The 11,960-nt window shown below is 40.5% G+C and overlaps 2 protein-coding genes across 2 annotated transcripts; both read right to left on the bottom strand.

The window, feature by feature from the left end:
• Positions 1 to 29: 29 nt before the first annotated feature.
• Positions 30 to 4,253, bottom strand: agxta (alanine--glyoxylate and serine--pyruvate aminotransferase a). Its single transcript, XM_070909206.1, has 11 exons — positions 4,095 to 4,253; positions 2,780 to 2,972; positions 2,231 to 2,295; positions 2,051 to 2,151; positions 1,891 to 1,961; positions 1,674 to 1,758; positions 1,502 to 1,600; positions 1,320 to 1,389; positions 535 to 634; positions 247 to 371; positions 30 to 137 (listed from the first exon to the last, which is right to left on the bottom strand). The coding sequence occupies exons 1-11, from the start codon at positions 4,251 to 4,253 to the stop codon at positions 30 to 32; spliced, it is 1,176 nt and encodes a 391-aa protein (XP_070765307.1).
• Positions 4,254 to 5,301: 1,048 nt separating this feature from the next.
• LOC139288146 (allantoinase, mitochondrial) lies at positions 5,302 to 10,265 on the bottom strand. Its single transcript, XM_070909408.1, has 11 exons — positions 10,119 to 10,265; positions 9,889 to 10,040; positions 8,983 to 9,097; positions 8,747 to 8,893; positions 8,592 to 8,637; positions 7,979 to 8,072; positions 7,689 to 7,875; positions 7,457 to 7,595; positions 5,746 to 5,918; positions 5,597 to 5,629; positions 5,302 to 5,512 (listed from the first exon to the last, which is right to left on the bottom strand). Exons 1-11 carry the CDS (start codon positions 10,263 to 10,265, stop codon positions 5,363 to 5,365), a joined length of 1,383 nt encoding a protein of 460 aa, XP_070765509.1. The 3' UTR covers positions 5,302 to 5,362.
• Positions 10,266 to 11,960: the final 1,695 nt, after the last annotated feature.

The following is an 11,960-nucleotide window of genomic DNA, read 5'->3' on the forward strand; positions in this document are numbered from 1 at the left end:
TTATCTTTAAAGTACTCAACAGGAACATGTTACACTTTGCTCTTGTGGCAGTGTTTCAGAGCGTCTGTCAGTGCTGCCAGCACCATGTCAACACTGGCCTTGCTGCTGTTACATCCCATCAGGCCAACACGCAGCACCTGAAAAGACCAAAAACATCTGGGAGTTAGGCTACACAGGACTTAAGCAACTTCTTGGTGGGCATACATAAAAGTAAAGAACTGAGAATATGGGCACACAATCTCTTACCAAGCCAACTGATGGTCCAAGTCCTCCAGAAATCTCTAAATTATGGGTTTTCATGATGTAGGTTGTGATCTCTTTCCAGTCATATCCATGAGGAGCAACAACAGTGGTGACCGTGGGGAGTCTTGCTTTCTGTAACAACCATTTAAGTCAGAACTAGTACATTTCCCCCATTTATCATTTTACATTATTATCATTATTGTACTTTTTCTTGTTAAAACAGCTACTTGCATGATGTAAATTGCACTATAGGTTATTATAAATATTACATGATTGTTTAATACTTGAAACTGACCTTTTCTTTGACAAAAAGTTTTAGTCCCATGTTCTCTAGGCCAGCATGGAAATACTCTGCCACTTCTTGATGTCTTTCCCAAGAATTCTCCAGACCCTTATATTAATATAAAAATGGCATAAAAACAGACAAAATATTATAGAATAGCTGACAGGGTTTAGGCATAAGCCATATTTCCATTTTGTACATGTTAATTTTCAGGATACTAATCAAGGTTTAGTATGATGACATCTATGTAGCGTCTAAGCATTAGCCATGCTAACGGCTCAGTGAGGCTGTCCATAGGCACAGAGGTGCTTTGAGCTAAATGCTAATGCCATGCTAACATGCTCACAATGACATGCTCATGTTTAGCAGGTATAATGTTTATTATATCCATCTTATTTTAGCGTGTTAGCATGCTAACGTTTGCTAATTAGCACTAAACACAAAGCTGGTCATAAACCAAGTTGCAAATTTTTACCTAATAATAGCACTAGAGGAAAAGTAAGGGGATCACCCATGTCAGTAGCATTGGGTACCATGAATGTGCTGCTGGCATGGCTCAAAACAACATGTTGCTACAACAGTATTCAGTTTATAAAGCTAATATTACTTGAATACATGTTCCCAAAGCAAAAGCTAGTTAATGGCTGATTTGTATTTATGCCTTGTTTTGACACAAGTATCGCTGGCACAGAGGTTTTCGTCACTGTAAACCTGCTCAGTTGCTATCTGTACAGAATTGTTGAGGATCTAGAAAGATGCAAAATCAAAATATTCCATTCAACATATGTCCCACCTCTTCAACAAGGACAGCCAGGCTCTCCCTCAGAGAGTAAAAAGCAGTGACTGGACCTGTGTGGTGATATCTATAGTCAGGAAATGGAGAAGACAGAGCAGTATTCAGAAATTGTACACATATGGCTAAAAATGAAACCACAGTTTGAAGTGTTTTCAGTTCCTGAAAAAAAGATGTCTTACACTCTTGACGGTTTGCCATCACATCCCCAGTAGTTTGCAAGCCAACTCAAATCCAAGAAGAATGACACAGGCTTTGTCCTCCGGTTGAATATTTTCTGGCTGTGGAAAAATTTAAGGTTAAATACATACGTTACATATATTTCAAACTATTACTTGCATATGCATTTCTCACCATGCTCTTTCACTGAATGATATGGGTGCTGTACCCGGAGGAGCATTCAAAACCTTTTGGGAGCCTGTGTATAGGATGTCTATCCCTGCAAATACAAAAACATCCACAGAACAAAATCTATATTTGGTGTCATCAAAACAGATAATATAACACAGTAAATGGTCTCATCAGCTGCCCCAGAGAAAACGGAAACATCTAACAGGCTTTAATACTAAACCTTGCTGGTCCATGTACAGCGGGGCCCCTCCCATTGACGCCACAGAGTCGACGAGAAACAAGCAGTTATACCTGTTGGCACAATTCAAAACATTGCTATTATCTGCCCTTTCTTTAGTCACAGATGTGATGATGACAGAAGAGTGAGCGCTGCATCTTACTTATGGCACAGCTGTCCGATGCCATCTAAAGGATGCAAGACTCCTGTGGAAGATTCTCCATGTGCAAGGAAGAACAGCACTGGCCTGTGTTTTGATAAGGCCTGTGATGAGATAACAGTGTGATCACACAGACCAGAGCTTTGACAGAATTCATTTGAGTAACCCGAAAGTCAGCAATACCTTCTCAATTTCTGCATTAGTGAAAAAGCCACCAGGGGGCGCCACAATGGTATTTACTCTGGCACCTGTTGGATTGACACATGGTATTCTTATTCACCTCAGAATCATTTTTAATCCATCAATTAATGCTGATTTTAAAAGCTAAGAGTGGCGATATTTTCTATCAACATCGCATGAAAATGATGAGAATGGGCACTGTACTTTATTTTGTCAATACCACATACACTGTCCTGCTGCTGCGTGCACACTAGCGTGTGTATTAATTTTTAATTGTGTATTAATCCGCAGCTGAAAATAGTCCCCAATAAATTATTCCTGTTTCGATATTGTTTGCTAAAAAATTACAGTGCCCAGCTGTTTTAGGAAATTACTGAGTCTTTCTTTCAACTATGCCTTTGTGATAATAAGATTTACATCTTCAGTAGGAACCAATAGGCTTGGCGTTGAGACAGGGAAGTAAGAAAATATTGGGAGATGGACTAATGCATTGTTGGTTTTGGCCTTCGTAGGATTTGTTGACAGAGAAACACAGAATACCACCAGCCATACCTATCCTCTCAGCCATTTCTGCCGCTCGTTCTCCCCATATGCCGTTGACTGCAGTCAGTACGCTCTCCCCGGACTCCACTGTGTTGAAGATGGCACACTCCATAGCAGTGTGGCCAGTGCCGCTCACAGCTAAAGTCATGTTGTTCCGAGTCTGGAACATGTACTGGATTCCACTTTTGATGTCACTCATTATCTGTGATGGAAAATGAGAAAATGGTGGTGAAGAAGGTACAGTGTAGCTGGAAATATATTTTCTTTACTATACTAGCCTGAGTAAACCCTTTAAATTTGTCCAATCATGAGGGAGCTAGAAATCAGATCTCATTAGTCTATCATTCACTAGTTCCAGCTTCTCAGATGTGACTATTTGCTGGTTTCCTTAAACTTTTACGATATCAAATGGAATTCTTTTGGATTGTTGCTCAGACAAAAGAAGACATAAATGTCAATCTGAGCTGAGTGTGTGATAGCCATTTTTCACTAAACTCTGACATTTTAACCATCTCAAATTCAAATGCCTAACCCCAACCTTTACCCTAACCCTAGCCTAATTCTAACCTTAACCTTAAACCCAAGCCTTAACCAAACAGTCCTTTGAAGTAGTGAGAACCGGCCAAAATGTCCTTACAATGAAGAAATGTCCTCACTGCGATGGTTTAAAACTGACATTGATCCTGATGAAGCAATACAAACACACATACACAGTTGTTTGTTGAATAAAGACTTTTAATCAAAATGGCATGACCTGGCTGCAAAGTCCTGAATGCAAGTTAAATTATTATATATATATATATGTGTGTGTGTGTGTGTGTGTGTGTGTGTGTGTGTGTGTTGCAGCTGGGTGGAGATCATTTTAACTGCTTTATATCCTATTGGATAGTTTCATTTATAAAACTGCAACCTATTTTATTTGTTGATAAATAAATATGAATATGTTTTGTATGTAAAATCTTAATCTACAAAGTGACCTGTCAAAAGTTGTCAAATAAATGTAGTGGAGTAAAAAGTACAATATTTCGCTCAGAAATTTAGCATAAAATGAATATATTCAGGTAAAGTACAAATACATTAAAAAATATAAAGTGTACTTAGTTACTTTCCATCACTGTCAATGTATAATAGATGCTACATTTGACTAAGTGTTGTTACAACTAACACAGGCTGTGTGGTAGAATACAACATTGATTTCTCTGTCTTTGAGTTATTGCTTTTCTGTGCACAAAGAAGATGTTGAAAACTGTTGTAAAATGTACAACGTGGACAGTGTAAATACCTATACCCTTAGCTTTTTAAGTGGATATCTTTACACAGTTACCTCAAATATCTCTGGATGCATGTGTCCAATGACAGGTTTGGCCCCGGCCTCCAAGATTCGTGGAGGAACGTTGGACGGTCCTGGTCCAAACATGTGACGGTGAGGAACCGCCAACGATTTCTGCAGGCATTTTGGTGGGGGTACAGAGACGGACGACATGTTCCCAGCAGCGTGACAGGCCCAGTAAAACCCACGAAAAGCAGCGGAAGCAGGTGAAGTAGAGCCTCAGATGAGCACACCCCTCTGTTTGACCAGTGAGGTCCTGAGGTCGGGAGTCTGTCAACCCTTGTTGCTTTCTGTGCACAGTGAGCTCAGGTAGCTCGGCGTTTTCCCATTTTTAAAGATAAGGACGTCACCCAACATGTCCTCAAATGTTAATCATTGACTCCAGACTCTCCAGAGTGTCAGGCTTCACTATAACACTGCTATGCTTTTTCCACATATGAGTGTGACATTTTCTCAACAACTTAAGTGTAAATACTCGTTTGCCTGCATTTTCATCAGTTGTCAGATAATTGTTATAATAATAATAATTAAGGTTATGAACTATATTGTGGAATGATTGTTTACTTGATGTGATGTGTTCTAACTTTGTGTCAGAAGCCTGACAAAGGATGGAAGAAAAGCACTATTTAATTAGTATTTATTCAAATGGTACAATTTTAGTTAGTGATTTATGCATTTTATTGTAGACGTGATGGCATGAAAATGTGATGAAAATTACTTAAATTGGTTTTGTTTTTGTTTGTTTTAAATGTTTGTGTTAAAAACAATGTATATGCATAAGCACATGCGGGCAGGGCAAAGTTGTATGCATAAGACAATAATAAAATTAATCCATTCATTCATTCATTCAATTCATTCGTTATTTTCATCACATCTGCCATGTTAGACTCAGCTCATCATGTCCATGAACACTTTCCTTCTTTGCAGTTATAGCTTTAGAAGTTTCAGTAGCTTTGTTCAACTGAAAACAGGCTCTTTTGTGAGCTTTATATTTAAATATTTTGGTTGGTTATTGGCCCTTAAATCCAATTTCTGACACTATTATAAGGTTATAAAAAAGGATTAACTATCTGTTAAACCAGCAAGTGTCCCCAGTTCTATTGCAAATGAAAATTGTGATGTAAACATTTTTAGATGATAAAATATAATTAAATGCGTGTATTAGGTGAGAGAGGAATTAAGAAAACAACATGGTGCACTCTTATTGCCAACACAATAACTCTGATTTGTTGAGGTTTATTCCAGCTTGTTGTTATTGTGTTTCACAGTTGGGCTTGGTTTTTCCTCTGAGGGATGAGGAGATGCCTCCCAAGAGGCTCGGGGCAGAAGGAGCCTCCTCTGTACACCAGCCGGCCCCTGACAATGGTGGCACACACCACTCCATGCAGTGTGACGCCGAGGTAAGGAGTTAGCTGCACACACAAACATGATCATAAGCTCAGTCACGTAAAAAATGTGCTCCTTTTATAATAACGTGTTCATTGAATGAGGTTTACCTTGTTTTTATGATAGACGCTTGCTTCTTTAATCTGTGAAGCATGACAGGAAATGAAATTAAGCTTAATACAATGCAAGTATGTATATTTTCTTTGCCAAATAAAATTCTAAATATGTAAGAAAGATTTAGTTTATTAGTTATACTAACTTCGAACTGTCTCTCTGGGTCCCATATGACAAAGTCGGCATCATAGCCGGGGGCAAGGCTGCCCTTCTGGTTGTCAAGACTACACAGCTGGGCTGTTTTCCAGCTGAGGAGTCTCACCACGTCAGACAGCTGAAAGCCTCTCTTACTGGCTGAACTCCAGAACAGAGGCAAGCCTGCAAATGGTTATAAATGGGTGGTGATTAACAGGCCCATAGAGAATTGAGTTGACACCATCAAATATGTATGATGTTTTTCCCTGCATTCATTAATTCTTTCATAAAGGTGCAGTCACATCAGGAAGTGTCATGATTCTGTGAGGCTAAGTATTAAACGCTGTGAATCAGTGTCAGAGTCTCCCCTGGTGTCAGACTTTGACCACCCTCTCACTGTCTGAACAGCAAATGATTGGTCTGTCCTCTAAACTGGCACTCGGCTCTTGTTTACCTCCCCGTGAACTTTGCCCTGTGTGGGTGATTGTCAGAGGGATTACGGGTGGAAGGAATGAACCACTAATCCACCCTAAAGGAAGACTTTGCATATAAATTCCCTATAATATTGCACGGGCCAGGTTTAAGTTGTGAAGTTCAGCCAGTGTTTTCCTTCAGCTGAACAGCAGAGAGGATTTGTCACATAAAGACAAAATCCTGGAGCTGCTCCATAGACAGCGAATAATGTGAAAACTGCCGCGGCTCTGTGACAGCAGCTATGGAAATCTTTACAGTGATGCTGGCACATTTTCCAATTCACAGCTACAAGTGTCACCTGTTATCTTCAATTCACTGATGTGTCTCAAATCACTCCCCAGTGAAATGTGAATTAAATCAGGGCACTGATTCAATGAACATTGGGGCATTGATGAGTGAATGACCTTTGACACAATTTTGAGACAGAGCATGATAATGTCACATCAAACACATACATGTCCAGGGGTAAGATAAACTGTAAAAAGATTCACTCTTCTTTCAGCGCTGGTGTGGTCTACATCCATTTATGAGGGAAATATTTCTTTAGGTGCTAAATGCTCCGCCATGTTCACCAGCAAGTTGTTAGCTTTGTCTGTCTGCTGTTTGGTGCTGGACATATTAGTCAGTTTATCAGAGCTTTTAGCTGAAAACAGCTGCAGCTGGAAATGTGGTTGATGAGGGAACCAAAACAGTGAAGTTGTGAGCCGTAAAACCAAAACAATGAACTGAAAGACTCTAAAGCACTTTGAAAGGTGGAAGAGAACTGCACTCCTACATATCATTACAAGCAACCCCTTTCACATTACACAGTCATTTCACCTATTGTTAATATTGATAAGTGTAGCTTTATTTTTTTGTTGACACTGACCTGTCAAATGTTGGCTATGTAGCCATTTTGGTATCATTTTGTTGACACTTGTGCACCTTTTGCAATGTTTTTTACCATTCAGCTGCTTGTATTTATGTTGTCTATGATATGACATGAACGCAGAATTGTGGTAACACTTCCAGTCAATGACCAAAGACCTTTTAGGGTCCTGAATGTCCAGTGCAATGAAAGAATTTGGGAACTGGACATCCTGGAAAATGGCTGATTCCCTGGGCAGTGTATTGAACTAGGGAACAGGTCGAGACGCAACTATTTAAGGAGATAGTTGGGATGTATAACTATAACTAAGTCATTGGAATATAACAATGCAATGTTATGTTGGACCACAGTTTTGTGGCTGTCACTAGTCTGTAGTTACCAAATTGTAGAGAAGAAATTCCTCCCCAAGCCTCAGTGAAGTCTCCGCTATCCAGTTTCTTCAGATCAGGGGTGCAGGGGGAATGATCAGACACCACCATGTCAATCTGCCCAGCTTTCAGTGCGGACCATAACTGCTCCTGTGGGGACAAAACCAATCATCTACTAGTAATCAAAGAATAATAAAGCAAGTTTTATGTTGAGGCTCATCTACTGTTCATCCTTCTATTAACCTGGTTAATAGATCCTCTGATGGGGGGGCAGCACTTGAATTGCGTGGCCCCCGCAGGTATGTTCTCTGCGCACAAGCTGAGGTAGTGGTGGGTAGTCTCCACTGTCAAGGGGGCTCCGGCCTGCCGCGCTTCCTGGATCAGTTTCAATGGCTTTGCAGAGGACAAGTGAACTATATGGCACCGCACCCTGGAGCAGAGAGACTTAATGTGGCGTCAAGCACAACCAAGTCCTATCCAGAATGATCCACTTTTGATATTATGGTCATTTGTTAGCACGCTGGTGTTCTTACTGGTACTGGAGGCAGAGCTCTGTGACTGTGCGAATTGCCTCTATCTCCATGACATCTGGTCTGGATTGCAGAAAGGTGGAGTACTGAGTAGGGTCTAACATGGGGCGGGGTGTAGGCAGGGGTATGGAACATATCAGCATTGGTTACTGAAAAATTATTTTCTGACAATCAGTTTCATGGAGTTTATACGAACCAGAGCAGGGCGGAGGATCTGTATCATATCGACACTGTGTTATCATGAACCTTGATCTTTGGATATCATATTAGTAGATATAGCTTAAATGCTATGTATTGGTCTTAAACATTGATTAATGCAATTTTCTGAACTTCTTCTAGCTGAGCGCATTGCAAGAAAATTCAATTCACCCAAATCACAACAAAAACCACATTTGTAATTATCCCTATGTAGCACTGCAGACTGTTTTTTATGATTACTGCCACCAATGAAAACTACCACCAGCTTCCATTGGCCACAACTTTTAATGATATAGAGAGAACTGAACTGAAAAATAGTGGGACCTGGATATCACTGGGGCTAAGGGAAAAAAAGCATTGCCTGCAACAGATAAAATAGGAAAAGATGATCTATTGCGAGCTGTAAAAGTATTGTTACCGCCATTCTCCTCTGTTGTCTGTTGGACATCCCTCTCTGCATGAAACTAAAGGAGCCAAAGCAGAAGGTATTTCAGTTACATTACTGTACTTTACTTGGACATATGGATTTAATAATCACAAATGTTATGGAAGATGCTGCACTTGGTGACTTACCAGCAGGACACTTCCTGTGCCCTGCAGCTGCTTCATGGCCGTGTGGAGATCCCAGTCAGTCACATGGGGGAACTCCTCCACCCCACTATGGATGAGGAAACACTTGAAGCCAGCCACCCCAGCCTGGATCATGGGCTGAAGCTCTAGCTGTAAGGAGACGTCCGCTGTTTGTGTTTGCTTTGGTCATAATTCGGCGCAGCCTGGCTGAGAATGTGTTCATTTTGTCCGAGCTGTACCTGGTTGCCAGGAATCACACCTCCCCAGAAGGCCGTGTCCACAAAACACTTCCCTGTCGCCTCCCGCAGCTTCTCGTGAAAATTACCAAGTGTGGTAGTTGGAGGGATGCTGTTTCTGTGGGTATTTCAACAAAAGAAAAGGCCTTCAGTTTGTCAATGTTTATGGATTTACAGCTGAAAAACATATTGCTCTTGGGAGAAATTCTGCGAGTTTCTTAACTATCCAAATGTATTCAGCAACAAAAGCAGTAAACACACATTAGCTTGATAAAAACAGTAGTTTGGATATGTAGTTTTATTAATATACTAATACACCAATAATACAATATGCTAATATGCTTTTATTAACATTTAAACACAAAAAAAGTTGCATTGTGTCATAATTCAACATACAAACCACTAAGTCCTGCCCATGAGAATGAATGTAAAGTCTCAAGATTGAAATATATATATTGAGTAAAAAGGAAATATTTGTAGTTACTCTGTGAATTACACCAAACTCATTCAACATGCATCAAGTAGTTGGTCACCACTTCTGTATACTGTAAGTGCAAACATAAAAATGGTCATCACATGGCAATAAATGGCAAAATAAGGGAGAAAGATGTTAGCTTTATCAACTCTTCTTTGCTCAAAAAACATAAACTTTGTATTTTGTTAATATTACCCGGTCTAATAAATAAAATACTTCTGTTTTTTTATTGACACAGTGCTTGTCTGCTGTGTGTTTCTGCACCTTTCTTTCTTTGCTGCTGTGACTTGTAAATTTCCCTGCTGTGGGATAAATAAAGTCTAAGTCTAAGTTTCACAATCTGTACCCTGCGACCTTTACCTTCCACCAGTGACCCTCTATGGTTAGACAGTGGGTATTGATCGATTTTGGGAAGGGGGGAGTCTCCAACTTACAGCGGCATGTCCACAACCGTTGTCACCCCTCCGGCTGCAGCAGCCCTGGTGGCGGTCCAGAAACCCTCCCAGGAGGTGCGGCCTGGTTCATTCACATGAACATGGCAATCTACAATGCCGGGCATCACCACACTGTCGCCCACATCCAACACCTGCCATCACAAACAGATGATTAGTGTTAAATCGATTAATTTGACCGTATAAAAATCTTTCAGGAGTATACAACTTACCTCACAGGCAACATCCCCAGAAAAGTCCCTGTTTGAGAGTATTTGATGGATTTTCCCATCCTTTATGACGATGACAGCAGGACGGACTTCATCACCAACCAGCACCCTCGTACTCCTCACAGCACTAACCGTTGATCCGAGCTCCATGTCTGTCTTTTACTGAGAGTTAAAGTAGAGTCACAGCAGACTCTCCTAACTCTGAGTCTACCATTCAGATATTGGCAGTTCTGTGGCCGGGTGCTGAGGCTCCACCCCCTGCTGAATGGTTCAAAGGATATGCATTTGTTGACTTTTCTTGTCTGTGTGACGAGCTGAATTTCAAATCCAGTTTAGGCAGTTTAGGTGATAATTCACATGTAGGGACTAGAGCATTGATTAGACACAGAGAAGAATATAGACACATATGAGCAAGTATGGAGACTATTGAAGTGTGTTAGAATGGTGAGGACAGGGTGATATGGCTGCAGTGTGTGTGTGTGTGTGTGTGTGGGGGGGGGGGTTCAGAGATGCCGAACTCCTCCTGACCCTCAGCTTCAAGCTGTTAGTTATAATGTTTCCCGCTGTGAGCAGCTCCTCCTTTATGCTGTGCATTTCGTTGTGGATCATTAGCGTCCACAGCAAGAGTCAAAAATGAAACAAATGCCGGCATCTTTGAGTGGACTATTAAACTTTGCCCACTTTGTCATTTTTCCAATGTGAATCCATCCACTCAAAACGTGGTTAGAATGTGTATGCACTGTAGTGTAGGTCTATAAAATGCTTTACTCCAATCAGGGGCCTGCATAGAAAGTATGCATTTTCAAGACTGAATATGTCATAACACATGAACATGCTATTAGATAAAGAGACTACCACTCGTGTTGAAAAATCTTAAAGAATAAGATTCTTATTGTTTCAAGTATGTCTTAAAATAATACTAACTTGCCTGTGTATATGTAACCCACTGCCTCTGCACCTCCCCTGGACTCTGCGTTGTGTATTTTAGTGTGTAGAGTGTCGTGCGGAGAGAAGGAGGCACCAGACGCAGGATTCAAGATTGTGGCTGAGACCTGGACTGCACTTTATTTCGCAGTACCACTCCTCCTCGCTGCTACTGGCTATCCCAGGGGTTGCCGGTTTCCTACCACCTTGCGGGGCAATACAAAGTAAACTTTTTAAAAAACTTAAGAAATAAATCTCTTACTCAAACAATTAACATTAAGAAAATAACATATATATAAAAAAAATGAATATTACCATCAATTTAAATTAAATACAGCACCTCTGAAAAGAATAAACTACCAACATAAAACATCCTGCCCGGTACACACATATACTTGTTTGCAGCTAGCCACACTCATAGTCACACCTCATCAAAATCATCAAGTGGTAACAAAACAGTTAATTAAACACTTTAAACAACAGCAGACTTTAGCCTGTCATGTAAATAAACAATATGCATGAACAAGTTTGCAAAATGAGTGGTTTTAGCACTGATATAGGATGATAATGCAGCACGCCGTTACAATGCCTACCTTGCGGTACAATACAAAGTAAACTTTAAAAAACAACATGACGTCCTACACGGAATAAATTTCAGAACTACGGTGTCCCACAAGTGACAAAAAGCGTTAATTGCCGAACATGCTGCGGCGCAAACAGTGAAACAGTGCCACCTGGTGACCCAAACAGGCAACTGCCCTACATATACTTTGAAAAAGTCTTTGATTGTTGTAATACTCCTCATATCCATACCAGCTCAAGAGACCCACTTGCTTCTAATGTAAATGACGGGGGACATAAATACACAGTCAGTAAAAACAACTACTGCAACGTGCTTTGTGTTTATGTTTTATGCCATGT

The sequence above is a fragment of the Enoplosus armatus genome, chromosome 7, assembly GCF_043641665.1.
Source record: "Enoplosus armatus isolate fEnoArm2 chromosome 7, fEnoArm2.hap1, whole genome shotgun sequence".
Taxonomy (NCBI): Eukaryota; Metazoa; Chordata; class Actinopteri; order Centrarchiformes; family Enoplosidae; genus Enoplosus; species Enoplosus armatus.